This window comes from Hippichthys cyanospilos, chromosome 9 (assembly GCF_059441005.1).
Source record: "Hippichthys cyanospilos isolate Australia breed blue-spotted pipefish chromosome 9, RoL_Hcya_1.0, whole genome shotgun sequence".
Taxonomy (NCBI): domain Eukaryota; kingdom Metazoa; phylum Chordata; class Actinopteri; order Syngnathiformes; family Syngnathidae; genus Hippichthys; species Hippichthys cyanospilos.
In genome coordinates this window covers 2,656,395-2,681,050 of record NC_142377.1, presented here as the reverse complement: position 1 = coordinate 2,681,050, position 24,656 = coordinate 2,656,395, and the positions used below count along the sequence as shown (strand labels likewise).

General features: G+C 40.8%; 1 protein-coding gene across 1 annotated transcript; it reads right to left on the bottom strand.

Annotated features, from left to right (window-relative positions):
- Positions 1 to 7: 7 nt before the first annotated feature.
- slc2a10 (solute carrier family 2 member 10) lies at positions 8 to 22,763 on the bottom strand. The gene is made up of 6 exons (XM_088423707.1): positions 22,406 to 22,763; positions 17,794 to 17,866; positions 12,918 to 14,168; positions 5,310 to 5,432; positions 1,997 to 2,132; positions 8 to 1,915 (listed from the first exon to the last, which is right to left on the bottom strand). Exons 2-6 carry the CDS (start codon positions 17,795 to 17,797, stop codon positions 1,810 to 1,812), a joined length of 1,620 nt encoding a protein of 539 aa, XP_088279833.1. The 5' UTR covers positions 17,798 to 17,866; positions 22,406 to 22,763; the 3' UTR covers positions 8 to 1,809.
- Positions 22,764 to 24,656: the final 1,893 nt, after the last annotated feature.

Here is a 24,656-nt window from a genome sequence, read left to right as displayed (position 1 = left end):
TTTTACATTTATATTAGGGCTGTACAATTAATCGCATTTTAATCGCGATTATGAGATAGGCTTCCTGTCAGAGAAATCTCTAAAAGAAGACTAGGACAAGCCTAGCTGCTTAGCAGCAAAAAGAGTAACTCAGACCAGCCAAGATTGACTTTTCCATACCATGGTACAGGGAAAAAGCTTGGCGAGCGAACTCATGCTATGCCGGCACTAATTCAACTGCTCAAGCGCCCCTGCCTGGTTTTTATTCATTCAGCAAAGCATTGCACATTTCAAGACATAACAAAAAGAGCCAGTCGGGCGCCACCAACAGCTGGGCCAAGGTCCCAGCTCACACTTTACTGCGTCAACAGCTTTATCTAAGGACTGGGGCGTGATGAACTAGGACTGCGTACATAGATAGCAATGCACACTATTCTAGACAAGAAATAAGCACATAATGATAACAACCTAATATATGATTTCCTTCACACTTCTACAATTAATTAAGCTGATCCTTGACGATATTAACATTTAAAACCCGGCTACCGTATGTACTGTACTGTATGTCAAATCAAAAACTTTGTCATCCAACTACGAGGGGGCATTGTTTCCCACATGCTTGCATGACCAAAGCTTCTGCTTTTCTCACTCTAATACATTATTACGACTAGCTAAAGATTTGAATAATTTTGGTTTGAAATGACTGAAAATTACAATTTGACTGCTAATTGAATAATATTTGCTTAAAAGTAAATAATATGCTTGGTTCGAAGTAGGCTTCATTTTTTTTTTTCATTGGTTTGTACTCAGCAAGTAAGTTAGCAGTGTTGCCCTGCGTGCTAAGTTTTTGCCAGGTCACTGGTGATTTTTTTATTTATTTATTTTAGTTTATTATTATTCGTAAGTATCAAGTCTTGAAGTCATGTTTATATACTGCTTGTTTAAAAAAAGGGCATTACATAGACATGTTTGACCAAACGCAATGAATAATCGTAATTCATAATCTTGATTTCACAGTTGATCAAAATAATCGTGATTTTGGCCACAATCGTGTAGCCCTAATTTGAATGTTAGTTTTTGTTCACAATTGGACGATAGCTTGTTAATTTGGAAACATTTTTGACATTATTTTACAGTACATTACAAATTTTGTCAAAATCTTGTTTCATCTCAATATTGTGGACTCAAGGTTGTGCATTGAAGTAGATAATCTGTCTTTCATTAATCAATAGTCAATTTACCTGTATTTACCCTAATGATCAAAACATTTATGTACAGTAAATCTTTTTATTGTAATACAGATTATACATTAACAACGTTCACAAGACATGAATTCATTCCAAAATACTATAATACTCTTTTTCATGAATTTACATACAATGCAAACATACGTGTAAAATAGGATCGGACAAAATGAAAAAGCCATTGATGTGATTATCATACAGTCATACAGCAATATTGAAAATATTGTCTTTATCCTTCTTTTTTAACTGATTATGTTTGCAAAATTGCTTCACCCCTACACTCAAATTTTTCCATAGGTTGATTAATCAAATATTAACAGAAAAGCTCCTTCCTGTTTGGATAGAAAAATTGACACCCTGCTCAACAGACAATTTTATATTTGCACTGGCACAAATAACACCCTAAGTGACAAATATAATGCCACTAGCTAAACTGTAAGGACCTGTCCTACTGTATATTCCAAGGCAACTGTGGACCAGTATTGCTATTGCTACAAAAGTTGAAAAATGTAGAAATACTTGAAAAAAAACCCCACACACGTTTATACAAATAAAATACATCATACATATTTATTGTGAAAACCAGTTAAGTGTTTAAATTGTCCAATTGCCTAACTGGCAGATAATGTTGATATTCTGGAGTGTCATTTCTTCGTCTGATGACATCACAGCACTCCACACTATGGTGAAACCTATATGAAAAATCATGAAAATACACTGGTCTCTTAGTATCACATTTGATACGACAATGTTTACGACAGCGGAGAAAGTACCTGTTTAAACGCAATTCCCTGTCTATCTCCTCCAGCGGCTTGCCTTTGGTCTCTGGTAGCATGAAGTAGAAGAACACTGCCGCCACCATTGAGGTCATCCCATACATAAGAAATGTTCCAGACAGACCTATTGCATCTGGTGAAAGAGTGAAATAAACAAGCCAATGTTTGCAGCAATGATTGATCCAAGGCACATACATAACAAACCATTCCTTAATTTTCCAGAGGTGGGCAACTTTTTTTTTTTTGCTGGTTCGACATAGCCCGACCCGCCCCCTTTCTATCATCGTCGGTCTGTCATTTTTTTCAAGCCAGAGAAAATTGTAATCGGCGTTCCGTCAGAGTATTTTTGCCCAACCTTAGTGGTGGCCACCATTTTTTTTTCAGGTCTGTCATTCGTCAGGCGCTGGTCTACTTCTGGCTGGAGTCATATTTCATCTCATACATTCTTTTTTCTGTTTTAGTATTTACAATTGAAGTTAACACCATGTCTGTAGTTCTACAGCTACACTGTATTTGAAATACAGCACAGTAATATAAATGTAACACAAAAACAAAGCCAAGTAAGGGGTTTAACCCTAGGCTTTAACACCCCATCATGTTTATTAACCCACATCTAAAGAGAATGCAGGTGGGGCGAGAGTGCAGTTAGCAATCATGTTTACTGGATGGCATTATCATGCTTTACATGATACTCAAATGCTGGATGCTGGTTCTCATTTATAACTGCCTGCCCTACAACTATAGAAGGAGGTTTCTTTACCATTTGTCTAAATTTTATTTGTCACATACACTACCAATAAAACAAAGTAATGAATTGTTGAGACTGATTTTACTGAAAAATGGCTTTGGGAATTTAAAAACCTCTATATTGTTTTTCCTGGCCAAGAGCAAGAATGCAAATTTGTTCTGCAGACATTTGTTACTTGAAAGAGGGACCGTTCTGCAGTGGAAACACATCCCAGAATGCTCTTATCAGCAATTTCTTTATGTAAAACATACTTAAAAAGCAAAATAACACAAAAAAAATCCTTTAACACAAATTTCTAAACACTAAGATTGTGTACAGTGTCACGATGAGGGGACGTAACGGGAAAAAACTGTGGCGTGATCGCGGGGTTAGAGGACCCAAAAGCAGAGAGGCAGAGAGTGTGGGGAACTGTCCATGTTTAATCATCAACAGGCAGACAAGAACAGCAACTGAAAAACCAGGGTGGCAAAAACTCCAAAAAGGCACAGGCCAGTAGGCAGACAGAAAAACACTAACAGGCAAGTGGGCACAGGGCTAGCACAGACCAGAGGCGAGTGACACGAAACTAGGGAACTGAGACTGGCAACATGCAACTTAGGACAATGATCTGACAATGGCTGTAACAAACACTTGTCTTAAATAGACACATGCATACTAATTAGACAGACGTGCAACAGCTGGAAAGGAAACAGTAGGCAGGGGAAGCGGACCGGTGGACACACGAGGGGCAGGTAAACACAGACAGGTGGACCAAATCAAAACTAACGTGTGAAGACACCAGAGGAGCTGAGACAGGAACTATACAAACAGTAAGGAACAGAACCCCTCAAAATAAACCACAACCAAAACCCAATAGAACACGACAGTACAGTATGAGTTTTGGTTTGTGAAACCAGGACTAAGACGTGTCGCCCCATACAATGGCTATTTCACAAAGATTTTACAGCAAACCTTTGTTCATCCTTTACTGCCCATCCTCATACAATTTCAGGTGTGATGGCACCCATACCATCAGACTTTGGCCGGGAGTTAGGGTTACACTCTGGACTGGACACCAGCCAATTGCAGGGCACACACATCTGTGTTCAGAATAATAAGCAGACTAACTGAACCAATCAGTTTTACATAGACAACATTTCAGTGTATCTCAACCACTGGTGTGCCGCGAGACATTGTCAGGTGTTACTGTCAGGTGTTACGCGGGAAATCCCCCCCACCCCCACCCCGGTCCGCTGTCTAAACTTAAGGCATTGAGTGTGCCGCGGACAGCCCCACCCCCCTCCCCCCCTTGTCCGCTGCCTAAACTTAACACATTGACTGTGCCGCGGACAGCTGAAGGACACACAAACACATAGAGACATCATATCAACCGTCATAATTCAACACCTCTGTCATTCCTGAATCCAACCCGCACAACATGACTGCCGCTTGAGGAAGCACTGCACTTGGCTGCTCCCGGCAGGGGTCCATCATGGACCCTACTTCTCCCTCCGCTCTCCCTAGTCCACCCCCTCCCTAAATGTTATGTGAGATATTTTATAGTGTCTATTTGTTGACGCATGTGCAGGGATGTTTTTTCCAGACTTGACCTACACCCTCTTTTTGGGAGCGTGGCCGAAGACTCTTTTTTTTTTTTTTTTTTTCCCTCCTCCATCACCACCTCATGTAACCATATCACTGCTAAGATCTCGGAGCGCTCAATGTAGCGCTACCCGACGGCCTTGCCCTCTGTCTCCTTCTGTCAGTCAATTGTCTTGTACTTATGTCTCTTGGATGGTTCAAGCTTATTAAGTCAAAATTTCATACTTTGCACTAGTGCATCCACTGTATCTACCAATGTTTAACAAAACAGAGACTGTGAAGTTCAGCTAATGATGTAATTAATTCTAGGATGAAAAAATGTGAAATATAATCAAATTCCTTTTGTTCAGAATATAGCATTTGCAATTTAAAATGAGATTGTTTTTACAACACAAACATTAATTACACCACTTTGCCAACAATTCTACAGTCAGGACCAACCCCAAATTTAGAAACTTTTTTTTCAACATTTTTAGTTTAGAAAATACCTACCTAACAACACTTTTTAATTTCTCTATAGTTTTTGACAAAGGTTTTAAGGTTTGACTCCACACCAATACCAAAAATTCACATTTACCACTCAACATTTCAGCTGTTACAATACAACAAATCAGAAAATATATATTTTTTGTTATACTCATGTAATTTGTTTTGACCGATAAACAGTTCAGCTTATTACTACCAATGCCAAAAATTCCCATTTACCAAAACTTCTACATGTGAAAATAACCCCCTTAAAATGCTAAATTTCTCTTTTTCTCCTCTAATTTTACAATCACTTCAAACTATTTCAGCATTACATATAGAATTGTATTTTATTGGAGTGATGCCCATATCTAATAGATGAACAAACACAACTTGTTGTCAGCAGATAAATATTTTTGGGTTGTATTATGTGGGAGTGTACAATTTCCCAGAGCAGGTGACATCACTGTAGCACAGTGATTGCTCACTGATCTTAATGGTAGTATGAGAACTTACTGAAAACATCCAGGAAGGTGAAGGACACCAAGAGGTGGGCACTCCAGTTGAAGCAACTGGTGAATGCGAATGCTCTTCCTCTCACAGCAGCGGGGAATATCTCACTTAGGAGGAGCCAAGTCACTGCAGCAAACAAACAAGGTACAATTAGATCCAGAACTATTTGGAAAATGAAAGTCTTTAATTTTCATATTTTCACCCCTCCCACTTTAAATTTTTTTTTTTTTTTGAAGTTTCCCCAAAACATAGTAATGTATGCACATGTCAAATTTAGCTTATGCCGGGTTCATTTACTGCCTTTAAAAATGGGAAATACAGTGTTGTACATTTTGAACCTATTGAAAACCCAATCTTTTATCATGCACTTCCAACTATTTTCGCATTATTGCTTTCAACGGAAACTCGCGAACATAACTTTTTGTGTTGTGTTGTGACTCCCCAAAACCACGAGAGGCGCTCGCGGCCAACTTATGACATTTGCAAGCCTTTCAATGACTTCGTTGAGTGGCTTAACTTGGGACTCCCATTATGCAAAGTTCTTGCTATGCATCTTGGGACTTGTAGTTGACAAAAGGCTTCAATACAAAAATTTAGGATTAGGGTTTTATATTTTATTTTATATTTTATAGCATTTTATAATTATAAAACTTTTATTTTGCTCCAGGGAAGCGTTTGCATATTTCAACATATAACATTATATCTGCATATTCCCGTCTGTCAAAACATGCGGCACCTGTTTTTTTTCTCAAAAAAATGAAAATCTTTTGAAACGAAACAGCCCTGGAATCCCATCATTCTTGCGTCGCATCATTGGATATGTTATTGAAGGAAAGCCTATCGCCTTATCTCATCCAATGCAGAACATTACTTAAGGTTTGGCTGGAAATTTGCATTCATGTATTTATGTATTCTGTTGTTCTGATTTATTGACTTATTCAAAACTCTAATTATGACACAAATATTACTATTTCAATTTCATAAAGATATTTATCCAGCATAGCGACTTTTGCAATTATCGCATTGCTGCTATTATTGTACATAAAGGGTACGTTGTATATTTGTATGGATAGGGCTGATGGCGCTAATATTTTGAGGGGCAAAGTAAAAATATATTTATAGTTGACAAATTATGGCCCTTTCAAAGTCCGCACAAGTTGGGTGATAATAAGGCCAGGTCTGTGAAAAATCACAGGACACCCAGGGGTCAAATAGCTTCAATAAACCTCTCCGTAGTGGAGGATTTGTGTGTGATCCTAGGAGCTAAAATTGAAGGAATATGTGCCGCTAGCAGGGTCAGCCATGACAAACAGGTACTCGGTCAATGACCTCACAAATTACAGCTCATAGACCTCTATGACAGCTACAAAAATTGAACAACAGTTTCCCTTGCCAAACACGGTTCACAGGTTTCTTATGGAGCCAAGCACGGAGGTGGGGCCATTGTGGCCATGCCTGCACTGAGTTCCGCCCATGCACAGGTATTGTGGGTCCCCCTTAACATGGGCTCACCATATGTGAGAGGGGCCATAGAGGTTGGGCGCCATGTGAGCTGTGTGGCGGCCAAAGGAGGCGACCTTGGGGGTCTTCTTGGCTGCATAAGTGGCTCTATGGACATGTCTTGTCTCCACAACTAGCTTGGGTTCTGGTACCAGAAGAGAGGCGTTGGACTCTCTTCCATATGGCGTTATATTTGTGCCACAATTACGCACGCGCGGAAAAAAAAATTGAGCGGAGAAAATCAAACTGAGCGAGCGAAAACAGATTTTGAGAGCAAGAAAAAAACTATTGAGCGCGTAATGATAAGAGTTTGAGCGCGCGCCGATGGAGTTTGAACACAGAAAAAGAAATTGCTCGCTCAAAATTCCTTTTTGCTCGCTCGCAATAGCATTCTCCCGCTCAACATCTCGCTCTCGCTCGCGATACTCCTCCCTCCCTCGCTCAACATCGCGTTTGCTCAACATCGAGCTCTCGCTCGCTCGAGTCGTCCTCTGCGCTCGCTCAGTTCTGTTCACGCGTTACGTTTGTGCCACAAAACCAGCCAATCAGAGCTTGTAAAAGCACATTGATTGACAGCTTTGTATCAAATGAGATTGCTTGTTGTGTTCACCCGGAACGAGCAAACGAGAGTGCGTCACATCGACGTAGGCGGGAGGGGTGGGCTTATATTATTAAAGTACAAAAACTAACAAGGTATTTCTGTCAAATGATACAATACAGTAATAATAATAATATTAAAAGTAATTCTCCAGCCCAAGTCCGTGTTGACGCACACTCGTTTGCCCTTTTCGGGTGAACACAGGGCAAACGAGAGTACGTCAACGGATAGCGTACAAGCAATCTCATTGGATACTAAGCTGTGTCAATCAAAGTGCTTTTACAAGCTCTGATTGGCTGGTTTTGTGGCACAAACGTAACGCGTGAACAGAACTGAGCGAGCGCAGAGGACGACTCGAGCGAGCGAGAGCTCGATGTTGAGCAAACGCGATGTTGAGCGAGGGAGAGAGGAGTATCGCGAGCGAGAGCGAGATGTTGAGCGAGAGAGGGCTATCCCGAGCGAGCAAAGAGGAATTTTGAGCGAGCAATTTCTTTTTCTGTGTTCAAACTCCATCGGCGCGCGCTCAAACTCTTATCATTACGCGCTCAATAGTTTTTTTCTTGCTCTCAAAATCTGTTTTCGCTCGCTCAGTTTGATTTTCTCCGCTCAATTTTTTTTCCGCGCGTGCGTAATTGTGGCACAAATATAACGCCATACTTCCACTCTATGTTTTCACAGAGACATGTAGGGGTTCAACCCAGTGGACAAAAGAGTAGGCTCCCTCCAACTTAGGTTAACGCTATCACTGACTGTTGTTTGTGCTATGCACCAACAGCATTTCCTGGCACCCACCCTTTTTGGAGTCCTAGGTGGGAATGCTGAAGACAGCTCCCTCTAGGGACTCTCTTGTTCTGCTGGCGGACTTCAATGCTCACATGGACAATTACAGTGACACCTGGAGTGGCTTGATTGGAAGGAACTGTCCCCTCAATCTGTATTCAAGCTGTGTTCTGTTACTGGACTTCTGCAACCATCACAAATTGTGTATAGTGAACAATTAGTTGAAATATACAGGCACACTTAGCACCGGGACAATCAGGGCCGCAGTTGAATGATCAATATCATGGTCATGTCATTAAATTTGCATGTTTTGGCCAGCTGTCAACAGATTGACACCTCGTGGTGTGTTGACTTTGATGGTGGGGAAATATGACAGTCTGATACGGCAGGCCCAAACGTATCATCGCACCAAAAATGGTAACAAATACGTATTAGTATTACATCAATGCATTATAATCAAAATATATCATGTAAAGAATAATAATAATTAAAAAAAAAAACACTCGTAAATCCTGTGAATTAATCATATGAATTGCAGGAGTTGACAATATGAATGCAGTTCACTTGTGTGCTTTGAAATCATGGTAATGTGTTTGTGATTGGTGCATAGAGAGACACTTTTTGAGGACATTTAATTTGTACGTTTTTATTTTACACTTCCAGTGAACCAGGGATCCTTTACAAGTCCGTAGGAGCAATAATATTTATTTTTGGGACAGTTTTATGTTAGTTTAGTTTGGATCATGCTATGTGTTTCCTGTGTGATGTCATTGCTAAAGTGCCAACAACCCTAGTAAAATAGAGATGTCAATTATTTGCCCTGCTCATCATCAGCACTTGACTAAGAATACCACTTTGAATCTGGATAACTGTACTACTGCCCAAAGTAGTTTTGCAAAAAACCTTGGCGTGATATTTGACTCAACTCTCTCTTTTCAGACGCATATTAAGAACACGACGAGAACTATGTTTTTTCACCTTTGCAATATCATTAAAATTGTGTGTTGTAGCGATGCTGAAACTTGAATTCATGCGTTTGTTACGTCGCACCTTGACTAATGTAATTTTTTATTTTCTGGGCTTCCCATGTCCTGCGTCAAAAGTCTGCAGTCTGTGCAAAATGCAGCAGCGAGACTCTTGACAAGGACGAGAAAGTTCGATCATATTACTTCGACACTAGCTGACCTGCATTAGGTTCCAATACACCCGAGATGTGATTTTAAGATGTTGTTAATTACTTATAAAATTTAACACAGTTTAGCTCCTTCCTATCTCGTTGACCTAGCATCACCATATGTTCCATCCTGACAACTTCGGTCACAAAACGCCAGTTTGTTATCGACCCCGCGGGCTAAAAAGAAGTCCGTGGGATAAAGGGCTTTTTCCATTCACTCGCCAGTACTCTGGAATGCCCTACCTAAGGAAGTTTGCTCAGTCACCTCAGTAGAAATATTGAAATCCCAACTAAAAACACATTTATACTCGCAAGCATTTAGTTAATGTGCCTGTTTGTAGCTTTCTTCTTTTTCCTGCCTCTTTCTCCCGGCTCGGAGAGGGGGCTAGCTAGATGGTGAAGGATGATTTGAACGCCTCCATTTGGCCCTGCTCTGATCAATCATCGCGAGTTGAGAGATCGACCATCTGCGGTCCACTTGGCTGGACTGTGGGAGGGTTCCTGCCTGGGGCCTTTGCCTGCTGTCAAGACATCATTGCACTACATGGCACAATATGTTTTCTGTAATCTGTATTGTGTATCTGTATTTGTGAGTCTATAAGGGGGCTCCTCCCACCTGTGGTCCCTTCTGAAGGTTTCTGATTTTCCCCAAATTGGCCTTTTTGAGTTTTTCCTTCCCCTTCTGGGAGCTTTGACAGGGGATGGTGTTGTGTACCTACACCGAAATGATGTCTCTGTATGACCTCTTTTTTCAAAAGAAGTCTCGACATGACCTCTTTTCACCTGTGAAGCCTTTTGAGACTTCGGTATTCAGGGCTATACAAATAAAATTTGATCGATTGAACGACTTGCTAACAACACGAAAGTCAGACGCAACCAATCCGTCCATCCATTTTCTATAGCCGCTTATCCCCACAGGGGTTGCAGGCGCCTATCTAAGCTGGCTTTGGGCAGTAGGCAGAGGACACCCTGAACTGGTTGCCAGCCAATCGCAGGGCACACAGAGAAGAACAACCAATGATGCGCCCAATCACACCTAAGGACAATTTAGTATGTCCAATTCCCCTGCCATGCATGTGTTTTTTGGGGGGAGTGGGAGGAAGCCGGAGTACCCGGAGAGAACCCACGCAGGCTCAGGGAGAACATGCAAACACCACCAGGAAGGCCGGAGCCAGGTGGATTTGAACCGGGACTTTTGAACTGTGAGGCGGACGTGCTATTCACTGCGCCACCGAGCCGCCCAGACGTAATCAATGTTCTCTCTAATTGTCAATGATCATTCACACAAACTTCTTGAGCAGGCGTTGGACCACGGTGAGCAACTTCAGACACACAGTGAGTCGCCGTGTGCACATCTGATGTCGCTCCTAAAGTGACCTATATCATAAAACTTAATAGTGAGAATTTGTTCCGCACCACTTTTTAATAAATCTTTGAAATTTAAAATTTAATGCACACAACGACATAATGTAAACAACCTGGACAGGCTCACAAATAGCATCTACAGTATGTGTCAGTGTTATAATGCTAAAGGATTGGCCTTCTGTACATAAACAGCACTGCAACACATGTTGACATGCAATATAACAGCCATATTTTCTTTGTCCTAGGCGAAAATGCCTACTATTACAGCAGATTACTGTCAGAATTTTTGTGAAACTCTTTATATGTCTGCACAACTGTATTACACAGCAACCTCATGGCCAAGTCGTGCACACTAAAATAAGTCTCAATGAATCAAGAAATATAACACACAAACTGTGTAATTATTTTCTATTAAATCATGTTATTAATATATATTTTTTTATAAAGTACAATGATGTGCCATTTTTCTTAAGACACAGAGTTTAAAATGGATTATTTCCATTTCCATTCATTTCAGTAGGGAAAGGTCCTTTGAGATAAAAGCATTTTAAGGTATGAACGCGAGCACAAAACGAATTAAACTTGTGATGTCTTAAGGCATCACTGAATATCAAAACTAGACAATTGTGATAGCGTTTAAATGCTGAAAGGCTGTAAACTAAACTGAATGCATGTCAAATTGTGTTTAGGACCATAAAATGAATATGATTTTTTTTGTTAAATGAGTGAGGAAATCTTTGTGGGGAAAATTTTTGGCAAGTTGAAAATTGATGTCAAGGTGCTAAATGATTTGAATTCCAAATGATGTTGTTAATGAGCTTTGAGAAGAATGTTAGTGAGGATGAATAGTGTTGTTGTGAGTGTTAATTTAAAGAAAATGATGAAATTTTGGTCAAATGAAATTGTTGGCATTGAAAATTGAAAGTTCTGTATGTCAAATGAGAATGTTGAATCTGTTATGTTTTATGTCCTACTCAGAATGAAGTAAACATTTTTAGGGTTGTAAATGTTGAGATTTGAAATGTTGAAATTTGAAATGAGAAAAGCAATAGTGTGATTTAATGTGAAGTAGTATATAGTAATTATGTGTACATAGATGCATTTCAAAACAATAGAAATACAGTAAATGATTCAAGCATTTACATAACAATGGAAAGAGCATGTACACACAGTGTTCCCTCGCTACTTCGAGCTTCATCTTTCGCATCCTATGATTTGCGTTTTATTTTCATTTAAAAAAAAAAAGAAGCTCTTTTGCAGAGCAAAGCGATGTGAATGTTTCTGCATGCCAAACAGACGTTGACTGGAATCGCACATGCCGCGGGCCCTCCTCGTTGACCTCGAGTGGAGGCCATAGCTGACCAAACATACCAAGCTGAGTTTACACTTAAAATTCCAATTTATTACAACAGCATTTGTAATTTCGTCCCAAAGCTCTCTTTCGTCTTCACCGTACTCCTTTAGCCGTGCATTGTCACTCATGTGTGAGATTCATTCAGAGAATACTCCAAGTACTGTCCTCAACAGTCAACAGGTTGAAAGAGAACTGGAGAGGCAATCAGTCAAACAGCTCAGCACGACATCAACCAATGAGGCCTGGAGTGGATTACAACTCCTGTCCTCATTGGTCGATGTCTCGCCGGGAGCCAATCACGTGTCTTATAGGAGTGCCCGTGAGCTGATTGACTGATTGTCTGACTAGACTTGTTCACGCTGTTGACTGATGAGGACAGTACTTGGAGTATTCTCCGCGTGAATCTCACACATGAATGACAATGCGCGGCTAAAGGAGTATGGTGGGGATGAAAGAAAACATTAGGAAGATATTATAAAGAGTGATTTTGCAATAAATTGGAATTTCGAGTGTAAACTCTGCTTCCCTGTTTTCATGATTGGGCATTGCTCCGAGGGCAACTCTGACCCTCTGTGTTTCCAGACTAAGGCCGGGGATTTAATAATTTAAGGTTTAATAATGAAAGATTTAAGAAGATATGTGTCTCAAATGTGTAAAGTAAATTTATTTCTCACATTTCAAAAATTCTGGTACCCACATCATGAATGAAAATTCCTAGGGCTGAGGGCTACACAGATTTCACTTTTCACCGCAGATTTTCGCTCTCCATTAACCGCGAAAAACGAAGGAACACTGCACTACACAGAGTATTCAGAATGTAGTAGAGGTGAATATACAAACTTGGTCCAAATCCAATGGAGTAGGCTGTGACAACTGCCATCATGCATAGGAGAATGATCCAGTTGAAAACTTTCTCTCGAATGCTGGGAGAAGATTCCATAAAAGGTTCCAGAGGGTCTTCTGTTTTGTGCCTAGCCGCTAGTGCACCAGCAGCTTGGAGTTTGTGGTTGTCGTCAAGAGTTAAGTTGAGAGATGTGTTATTTACAACTGTTGAATGAAGTTGACTCATCTTGTTGCCAATTGAATCCTCTAAACTACAAGGCCTGGCTGCATTATTTAATGAATGTCCACTGAGTAGTCCAATGCATAGCAGACATAAGGCCATAACACAACAACCATTAATGAGCAAAGGCCTCCTGCCCAGTTTGTCTGAATACACCATGGAGATGAGAGTGGCTACCACTTTGACTATTGCAATACCGACAGATGCTAGGACTGCAGTGTTGTCGGCCTGAAATCCTGCAGCGTGGAATATGGTGGAGGCATAAAAGAGAACATTCGGCTGGCCCGTGAACTGCTGAAAAAGCACTAGTCCCAGACCGATGATGGTGCGGGTTCTCATGTTTTCTTTCCGCTGGAAAAGGTAGGTGATATTATACCGCATCTTCTTGCCTTCCTTACTGTCATTAGCGAAAGCCTCACATTGGCTATCCATTGCGGCCATCAGGACTGTTTCAGATTGAGTACGTCGCACCTCAGCGTCCGATGGAAGGAACCATATAGAGAACAGCTGAATCAAGGTGGGCACTACAGCTAAGCCAAACATCCACTTCCACCCACTTTGTAAACTAAACAAAATGTAGTTCATGGTGTAAGCTACAAGGATGCCCACTGTAATCCCAGCTTCATACAGCGTCACCAAAAAGCCCCGGCGCTCAGGAGTCACCATTTCCGACACGAAGATGCAGCAGGACATGGACGATTGGCATATGGCGAAGCCTACTGTGAACCTGCCAAACAAAAGGCTTTGGTAGGAGCTGATAAGCAAGATGAGACTTCCACTCAGCATGAGGACAATACTGAGCAGGATGGAGTTTCTGCAGCCATAACGGTCGATCACACCACCTCCCAGCAGAGAGGCCAGCAAAGCTCCGATCAACAAAGAGCTGACCAACGCCTCTTGCTGGATGCAGTTGAGTCCAAACTCAACCTTGAGCTGCAGCAAAGCACCTGAGATGATGCCGAGTTCATAACCAAAAACCAGCCCTCCCAGTGATGACACTACGCTGGCCAACTGGAGGTTGGAGCAACCTGAGATGATGGAGAGATGCAGGAAAAAGGTCAACATTTTCAAATACACTGTATTTTTTTTTTTACACATTTACATACCTCCTTCAGTTCACTCAGGCTACAAGCTATTATTTGTAATTCAATTAAAAAAAATACATGATCTGAGATATGGATTATGGTGGCAGCAACTACCCCAGGGTGATGATTACCATTAAATAAATACAACTATTCAAACAATGAGTTACAATTCATAATAAGGGACACTGTATTAAATTTGATAATTTGTTTGTCTCTCAGTGTGAAAATAAGAACCAAGTGAATAAAAGTGCCTGAAATTAAAAATAAATAAATAAATAAAAACATGACAATTCTTATGTTGTTGCAATTAAAGTTCACATGACCAAAACAAAGCCTTTTCCCTGGGGTCATCCGTGTCACCCCTTGGCATAACCTCATGCCCCTCTTGGGGGTCCTGCCCCACCATTTGAGAGGCATGGTTCAAAACTAATGTTCTCAAGCAGATGACAAGTTTTCAGCTGTATATTTTGAGCTCAGTGTTGTTTGAAAGCAAAGTTTTCAACCAAAGAGAAAGTTTTAGCAAACTTTCTGTAATTATTAGTATTTCTTCTATTTTTGGGGTGTTTTATTAGGGAAACTGTGGAAGGAGGTAATACCAGACTAAGCACGGCTCATAGACCCCTATGATGAATGAAATAAATGGAGTCAGGTTTCCCTTGCCCGGACACGGGTCACCGGGGCCCCCCTCTTGAGCCAGGCCTGGAGGTGGGACTCACTGGTGAGCGCTTGGTGGCCGGGCCTGCACCCATGGGGCTCCGGCTGGGTTCACTCCAAAGCGGTGACGTGGATCGCCCTTTTCATGGACTCACCACCTGCCCGAGGGGCTATAGGGGTCGGATGCTGTGTGAGCTGGGCAGCGACCAAAGGCGGTGACCTTGGCACTCTTATCCCTGGCTGCAGAAGCTAGTCCTTGGGACATGGAATATCACCTCTCTGGCAGGGAAGGAGCCTGAGCTTGTGTTTGAGGCTGAGAAGTTCTGACTAGATGTAGTCAGACTCGCCTCCACACACAGCTTGGGCTCTGGTACCAGTCCTCTCGACAGGGGTTGGACTCTCTTCCACTATGAGTTGCCCTCACTGAGAGGTGCGGAGCTGGTGTGAGCATACTTTTTGCTCCCCGGCTCAGTGCCTGTCCGCCTGGGGTTTATCCCAGTGGACAAGAGGGTAGTCTCCCTCCGTCTTTGGGTGGGGGACGGGTCCTGACCGTGGTTTGTGCTTATGCACCAAACAGCAGTTCAGAGTACCCACCCTTTTTGGAGTCCTTGGAGGATGTGCTGGAGAGCATTCCCTCTAGGAACTCCCTCGTTCTACTGGGGGACTTCAATTCTCACGTGGGCAATGACACTGGTGGTGTGTGAATGGAACAACCCATCCTGATCTGAACCCGAGTGGGGTTTTGTTCTTGCACTTCTGTGCTCGTCATGGATTATTCATAACAAACAACATGTTCAAACATAGGGGTGTCAATATATGCACTTGGCACCAGGACACCCTATCCCGCAGTTTGATGATCGACTTTGTGGCCCTGTCATTGAATTTGCAGCCCCATGTTGTGGACACTTGAGTGAAAAGAGGGGTGGAGCTTTTAACTAATCACCACTTGGTGATGTGTTGGCTTCGATTGTGGGGCAGGATGCCGGTCAGACCTGGCAGACCCAAACATGAGGGTCTGCTGAGAACGTCTGGCAGAGTCCCCTGTCAGAAGGAGTTTCAACTCCCATCTCTGGCAGAATATATCCCACGTTCCGGGGGAGGCGGGGGACATTGAGTGCGAGTAGACCATGTGAAATCAAATGATTATTCAGACAGAATAGTACTTTATTTGGGTTATGGAAAAGGAATTATATATCGGAAATCAATTATGTACAGTAGAAACCCATGTTAAAACGTCCCTGATTTACGTGTTTTTCATGTTGTGACCCGGAATACTAAGTTTTTTCATCCCCTTTTTTGACATTTTCCCGGATTTGCAACAAAAACAACTGTCATGACCCTAGGGTGTTGGCTGTATTTGTGTTGTTTTGCCTCTGTCTGCTGGCGTTTTTAGGTAATTGCACTTATTTACTATTGCCGTCTAAATGCTTCTATGTGACTACAATGCTGGTCTGCTATTGGTTGGCGTCTCCTCACGGAGATGGTGGTCTGTTATTGGTCGGCCTCACTTGTTTCAAAATGGCTGAACGGTAAAGTTTTATTCGATTGTGAGTGGTTACAAAACCGTATTTATCGTGCATTTTACTGCTTAATTCAAAGTTGAAAGGGTTAGCCATGGGTCCCAAGATTGTTAGTGATGTTAAAGAGAGAAGTAAGAAGATGATTTATATGGAAACGATTCTGGAGAGAACCTTTATTAGGAAATATGGGCATAACAAGCGGCACTCAAAGGTAAATAAATCATTTCTATATTTTTTATTTATGATGTTTTCTGATTGTATATGTGTATATTATATATATGTAGCACTTACGATACTATTTTGGTACCAATTTTTAATATGTATTTAAATTTTTGATATTTTTACCTAGGGTTCTAAACACATTAGCTATTCAACATAGGGGATTGCCCGTCAAACAACAAATTCACCTTACGACCCCAACCGCGGAATGGATAAATGTCGTAACACGGGCGCCCACTGTACTTTTTTCAGGTTGCTCAGTGTTGGTAAATGTGTTGGAAACACCAAATAAATCATGTAAGAAGAAGAGTAAGAAGTGCTGCGCAATAGGAGGAAAGTGTGGCAAAGTGCTACCTCTGTATTCATACCACATCAGTGGCATCTGAAAGAGTATTCTCAAATGCTGGGGCCATACATATTAACACAGTCAAGGGCATGCTTGAAATGAAAATGAGGACATCCTGCTTTTATTTTATTTTTTTAGTGAACGTGTGCTCAAAGATGTGGGGCTTTTGAAAATTAATTTGTCTATTCTAATAAGTTCCTTCTTTTGTTTTTCAGTCATTGTTAATATATATGTCATAGAGTTTTTTGTTTTTGTTTTGTTTTTTTACAAACATTGTCCAATATATCACATTACGTGTCGCAATATGCATTTGCTGTATCGCAATATATACTGTATTACAATACACTTTCAAGACACAATACCCAGCACTAGTAAAAACCCTGACACAGTTTGATTTTAATCACATGTGCTTTCACTTAACAGGTAAGTTAACAAGCTCATTTGACTGCTAAGTTGATTAGAAGCACCTGTGGCTAAAGCCAAACTGGGGCAGGGTTTTTACTTTCTGGACCTGGATTTCAAAGCCAAACTGGGGCAGGGTTTTTACTTTCTGGACCTGGATTTCCCATCTCTGGTGGTAGGCGCACAATAGCAGCCATGCTACCGTTTGCCTGTTCCAGGGCTGTTGTGGTTAAAGAATATAGTATACCACCATGTTTGAGTGCATGAGTAATGTATCCATAGTGAAACATATTTGAGAGTCCAGAAAAGTGCCATATAAAATGGATGCAGTATTATTGTTATCATAATTGATGTAAATGCAAAAAGAATAACCATGCAAACATGAATTATACAAATTAACTTGAAAATGTAGAGAGTCGTTTCTTACCCATTGTTATTCTGCTATAAATGCCACTTATCCATGTCACTTAGGGTCTTCTTTGTGTCCAAAAGGGGATTCTCTGTGAAAGAATTGTAATACATACATTTCAGTTACAATCACCAATGTTTTGCTCTCCTGAACTGGCACACAGAAGAAGACAGAATCCCGCTCATATGACACTACAGTGGCCACAAAAGCGCGGGGCAGTCTTATCACCATGACAACTCTTTTGTTGATTACTGTGATTTCATTACCTGCTCCACTTGAGAAAAGCACAACAAAATACAAAGCAGACCCACATGCGCTTAGCTTGCTTTCATTTGAATCAATACATACAGTAAACACAAATAAAGCCTGTCCTTCTGTTTACCGTACCTCATAGTGTTCTAATGTGATAAGTCACATGCTTTTGTGGTTTGTGGATCAGTCTGGATCTTTTTTTTTTTTAAAGAGATAAAATGACAAGAAATTTGTTTTTAGCAACTGATTCACTAAGGCAGGCATGTCCAAACCCGGTCCTCGAGGGCCACCTATCCTGCATGTTTTTGATGTTTCTGTCATCCAATGCAGCTGATTCAAATGATCAGGTTTGTTGTCAGGCTTCCACTGAGCTTGCTGATGAGCTGATCATTTGAATCAGGTGTGGTAGGAGGACAGAACCCTCCAAAAAATGCCGGATAGGCGGCCCTCGAGGACTGGGTTTGGACATGCCTGCACTAAAGGGTGTATTTTAAGGTACTTTACACTTTGTGTGATACAAGATGCTGAGACTTCTTGTTTGAAAACCCATTTCAACTAAAAAGCAAATTACGAAACGCATTTAGGTTTTTAGGATAGCTTTCACTAAAACAACATAGCTTATATAGGACATTGTGTCACAGTTCTCCAGCTTGGCCATCTCATTTCCAGCCTCACCACACCCGTTCAGCCCTCCTGCCAATCAGCCCTGAACACCAACACCTGCTACCACTTACCCACCCAGTATAAAACCCGGTCTCTTCCCTTAACAACCCGCCAGATTGTCTCTATGTCCCACGTCGAGCTTTCTAGCAATTCTCCTGCCTGGCTGCCTGTTCTTCGACCCTGTCTGTTCTTGAGCACCTGAAAGCCTGCCGAGTAGAGCTGACCTTTAATTCCTTGACCCTGCTCAAATCCGACCACCCAATTACCTGCTAACTTGACTTGACCTTTGGTGCTTCGACCCTGCCTGTATCTGACTGCCCGCTAGCCTGCCGCTCTAACCAAACTCCGCCAACCCCCGTCCCTTTCGCCTCTCTTCACCCGGCTACCTGCCAAGCTCCGGCTCCCCTGACTCTGAACCCTCCACCACTACGCCACACTCCCGTCTTCTGATCAATGAATGATCTGTCTAAGCACTTACCTGTCCGTGTGTGCTCTTGGGTCCTCACTTCTGCTCCCGTAAGACATTCAAATTATTATGTATTTGTTACTGTATCTAATGCAGTGGCGATTCGTGCATTTCACACTTAGGCCTTCAGTGATTGGAGCCCTCATACGCAGTCTTACGCATTTGCACAGGCTTTTTTCAAGGCATTTAAACATCAATAAACCCGCATAAGCAATTAAAACTTATCATTACAGTATATGTGCCAAAACATAGAATAAGGCAAAATAATTTCAAATTCTTTGTCCACAAAGTTTTATGAAGTCCACCAAGGGCAGAAAAGCTTTAACAATATTGTACGCTAAATTACAAATGGCAATTTAATATGAGTGTCACATCTGGGCATGGTGAGTTGGGAGAAGGAAGGAAGGGGAGCCAAAAGATGCAGGAAAACTGAGAAATATGTGGCTTGAAAAAGGAAGTTTTAACAATGAAATGAGGCATGACTGAACCGGGAGCAAAAGTGGACAAAGTATCCCCAGACAGGTTTACCAAATCATGAGCCCGTACACAATATGTCATTGCAGACTGCACAGAAGCCTTCATACTGTTCAAGTGAAGGCCAGGCGCCTCTGGGCTCAGGGAGACATGAAGTCTGCCCGGCGACACGCGTTAGTTGAATTCTAATTGGCTAAAAACTCTACACTAAAACTGCAGCATTTAGGAGGAGTGTGTATGGATATAATATGACACAAAAATATCAGAATATGGAGAATAATTTTACATATAAAATATATATCCATCCATCCACTTTATAGAGTTGCTTATCCCCACAGGGGTTGCAGGCTTACTGCCGCCTATCTCAGCTGGCTTCGGGCAGTAGGCGGGGAACACCCTGAACTGGTTGCCAGTCAATCGCAGGGCACACAGCGATAAACAACCATTCACGCACCCAATCGCACATAAAGACAATTTAGTATGTCCAATTTACCTGCCATGCATAATTTTCGAGTGTGGGAGGAAGCCGGACTGCCCAGAAAGAACACACGTGGGCTCTGGGGGAACATGCAAACTCCACAAAGGAAGGCCAGAGCGAGGTGGATTTGAACTCAGGACCCAGAACTGTGAGGCGGGCGTGCTAACTACTGCGAGACCAAGCCCCAATGTTTCCCATCAAAGTTATATTTATGGATATTGCAGAGCAATGCCAGAAATTTTTCTGTGGGGTGGTCAGGGTTTCACAAAACCCCAGTTGGGGCTAGCCATGGGTTATAATTATAGTTATTACAATTGTTATAGTTTATTATAGTTATAAGTATACATGGATTGCCAGTGTGGCATCTGCACAGCGCTACGAGTTGCATTTATTGGTAAAAACTGTGTATTAGAAAGGTTTGTTATTTGTTTTCATTCAGCATGCATGGCTTGGTGTCAATGCATCCAAATTTAAGGGGAATCTTTTTTTTTAAAACTACATTTGTATGGATGGATCTCATGCCACTGAATATTTTGAGTGGATTAAAGAAAAAAAGAGTTCTTTAAAAATGTCAATGGATACCGCCCTCAAAAGCAGGTACCATATTGGTACAAAAAACGTGAGGTAGTCTTTTAAAAATGAATGCACAAATGTTAAAAATGTATGAAATATATCGATGTATAAATGTATTTTTATTAAAATTACAATACTAATACAGTGGGCCCCCGTGTTACAACCTTAATCCGTTCAGCGGCTAGGCTCGTAACTCGAATTCGCCGTATGACGGGCAATCCAAACCTATGTTAATTAGTGAACGCGTGCAACGCGTGCAAAAACCTTAGGTAAAAACATCACAACTATATACACATTTTGAAAATTAGTAACATAATCTACTGTACAGTTAAATTAAATAACATAAATATACAAAGGAAAAATGACATTTACCTTTGGGGCGACGTGACGAGCTGGTGGGGGGTGGAGGTGGAGGGGAGCAGAGACGAACCAGCAGAATATTTTTTCCCCTTAAACGGGAACTTTTTTCAAATGAAAACTTATTTTTAAACGAGAACTATTTTTAAATGAGAACATATCACCGTCGATTTCCTTCTCTTTAAACCTTAATAGAAGAGTCTTCATAACACAGGGACCAGCTCGTGCCATCAAGCAAGGTGAGGGAGTTCGGTCAATAGCATATCGGCATTTCTGTGATTGACGTGACGCCGGCCAATAGCATATCGGCATTTCCGTGACTACCTTAATTAACCAATAGCATATCGGCATTTCCGTGATATGCGAGAAAAGTTGTTTTTGTTGATGCAGCAAAGCGAAAAAAATAGTGCGGACACACTGACCGGCATGTTGGATGGTTCGTAAGGCGAAAAGTTTTTGCGTAAGAGGGGGACAAAAAAACGCCGCGGTCCACGTCGTAAGATGAAAAATACGTAAAACAGGGGGTTCGTAAACCGGGGTCCCACTGTACCTTGAAAATTAGATCAAACTCATTGTTACTGTTTGTATCAATCTGTCTCACATGTAAATTACAAGTAAAAATTTTTGGAAACACCTCATATTTTTTTTTTCATTGATTAAACATTCACTGAATTATGGATTATCATTTAACTCATTGACATTACGGAATGTTGATGAAATCATTTGGTAAACAAAAAAATGTGAATTAAAAAAAATGAATCTGTTTTATAATTAGATTCTTCAAAGTCCGCCCCCTTTTGTCTGCCTAACAGCTTTGGGCATCAGTTTTTGGTATTTAACAATCAGCTTTATGATGTTGATGATGGTTCATGATCCGAAATTCCTCGCTTCACAATTATACATTCTTAATGACTATTAGCAGTTTGAATTATTTGACCACTTTAATGTTTGCGACCATTTGATCTTGAAGGTGTTTTCAAACTTTTCATTGCAACTGTAATTTACATGTTTACCTTTTTCATGTCGTGCCCAACCCATTTGAATCAACGTTATTAAATTCAGCGACCTAACTGGTTCTTCCTGCTGGAAATGGATTGATCTATTTTCACAAAGTAGAAATCATTGTCCTAAAAAACATTTTCAAGACAAAACACATACTGTAAAACGCACCCGCGAGCACATAGAGGCAAGCAGACCGACGCACGCGCGTACGCACACACACACACACACACACGCACGCACACAACTGCGATAACAACTTCAACGATTCAACTTCAGTACCTAGTCCTTATCTTTACCTGGCATATAGTATTACAAGTATAATACGTATATAAGTATCAATATAAGTACAGAAAGTAATAACTTACAAGTGTTTCGTCCTGATGATGTAGGAAGGTTTGCTCTACGTGGCAGCAGGCACGTCAAATTTCAGCAAGCGGAAACTAAAGTTATTCGGGAAAATCAACAAAAACGATGCTAGTCCTCTCACACGTGCTAATTCCAAATGTATTTACATAGTTGTCGTGTTGTTTCCCCTCATGCGTTGAAGATAGAGTTTGTTTGTCCTCATGGTGGGTTGTTCCCGGGTTTACTCCTGTAATCCAATATCCCACCTTCTTCAAAACGATCTGCTATTTCGTTTAAATTTGTGCCTTGCGAATTTTCCAACCCTCCAAGTATGATATATCCTTTTGCATAGTGGTAAACCAGACGAACTTAGATTCACGTTTCATTGAAGGAAAACGACAAACTATTTTTTAAGTTTGTTTTGAAATACTACCACCTCGCGGCAGCTGGTGGAATTTTTTAAATTCCACTCAATTTCGCTACATTTAGCAGCAGCGACAAAACAACTATAACAAACATAACAATAACATTAAAAACGTTAACAACCATTAGTGTTTGGTGGCAGTAAATGGAATAATAATAATTATAATACGATGATTACATTTCCGTAGAAATTGCCTGTGAATGCTGAAATATGTAACCACGTGGAATGATACAAAACGACACAAAGATGTGGAATGAGCCGAACAGTATAGTGTTTGAGTGGTGACAATCAATCAAGAAATATGGAATTAGGAGGTAAATGTGTTACCCCAACAACCGAACAAAAAAACATCTATCTATCTATCTATCTATCTATCTATCTATCTATCTATCTATCTATCTATCTATCTATCTATCTATCTATCTATCTATATCTATATATATATATATATATATATATATATATATATATATATATATATATATATATATATATATATATATATATATATATATTAGTGATAGGAATTCCGACTCTTTTTAGAAAGCCGTTTTTTTTGACTCCCAAATAGCTCCTCAGTTTTTTTGATGCTTAAATTAATTTACTACCAAAAATTATGTAAAATTATGTGTAAAACGAATAACTACTGTAAAAAAATATATACAGTATATCAAAATATTTATTATTTTTGTTATTTATATGGCTTTATTTATATTCTTCTGAACATACTCAACATGAAGCACAACATGGAGTGCTACAAAAAATAAATTATAAAGTACAAAGACCCATCTCAAAACAAGGTCAACAAAAAGGTCCAATCTCTGATTGTGTATATTTATAAGCTTATTTACAGTAAAACAAAATAAATAAGCTTTAATGACCACCAAACAAATTATAAATTAAAATTTGTAAAACAAAAAGAAAAATGCAGCATCCAGGTAAAAGTTTTAGCTAGTCTTTAGCGAAGATTGGCATTATCTGAGATAATAGCCCCTCCCCGTTCTCCCTGCTGCAGCGTGAGTGTGTAATCCTCCCCTCCCTCTTTTACCACGGGTCTTGACCAATCACGTGCGGCTTTAATCGAAGTTGGTAAAAAAAACAGGAGGAAAATGAGTTGGCTCATTGTAACCCGCTCCCGTCATCCACTTCTGAGAGCCGGCGGACCACACATCACTACCGCGCATGCGTAGTTTGACTTCCCAATAAAGGAATGTGTGATGCTCGCGGCGCATCCAGGCGGATCGAGAACGCAAGCAGTGGGTGTGCGGTTGCGCAACGGAGCGGATCGTAGCGGAAGTGGTGGAATCGGCCTGTAACCCGTTAATCTAAACTGGACACAGCTACGACACAGTGAAATGGCCCCTGAATTTTACGTATGCGACTTTGTTTAACTTGTTAAATATATTTACAGCCGAAGTGAGTTACAATCAAGGGCCTCTGGGTACAAGCAAAGTGTGCCTCACGTGTTTGATTTATGTTTTTAATATTTCATTTTCAGTTGCTGCCAAGTGCGCTTTACGCCTGTAAGATTGCACCTAAATGACAATTAAATTTATACCTGAACATTACTGTTTTCACCTGTTATATAGATTAAATGTTAAATGGATACTGCATTAATTTACGCTTTGACTCGGGGCAGCAATTATCTCCCACGCCAATTGTCTCTTCTTAGCCGCTGCAACAGTTGCTTTTTTTTTTTTATCTGTTTACGCACCATAAGCACGCACTAGTATTTCTAGTTCTAGTGTAGTGAAATCAATTGGTCGTTATTTGGTCTCATTTGCCTCAAGTGACGTGGTATCGGTGCTCCATTGATGATGGCTTTTTATTGTTGTCATGCACTTAAC

Excerpts from the sequence above, each read along its gene's own strand:
- slc2a10 (XM_088423707.1), bottom strand. Across the intron at positions 5,433-12,917 it reads CTCCATTGGATTTGGACCAA|TGACTTGGCTCCTCCTAAGT; the intron begins GTTTGTATATTC and ends TGTTTGCTGCAG. Across the intron at positions 1,916-1,996 it reads AGGGAATTGCGTTTAAACAG|GTTTCACCATAGTGTGGAGT; the intron begins GTACTTTCTCCG and ends TTTTTCATATAG.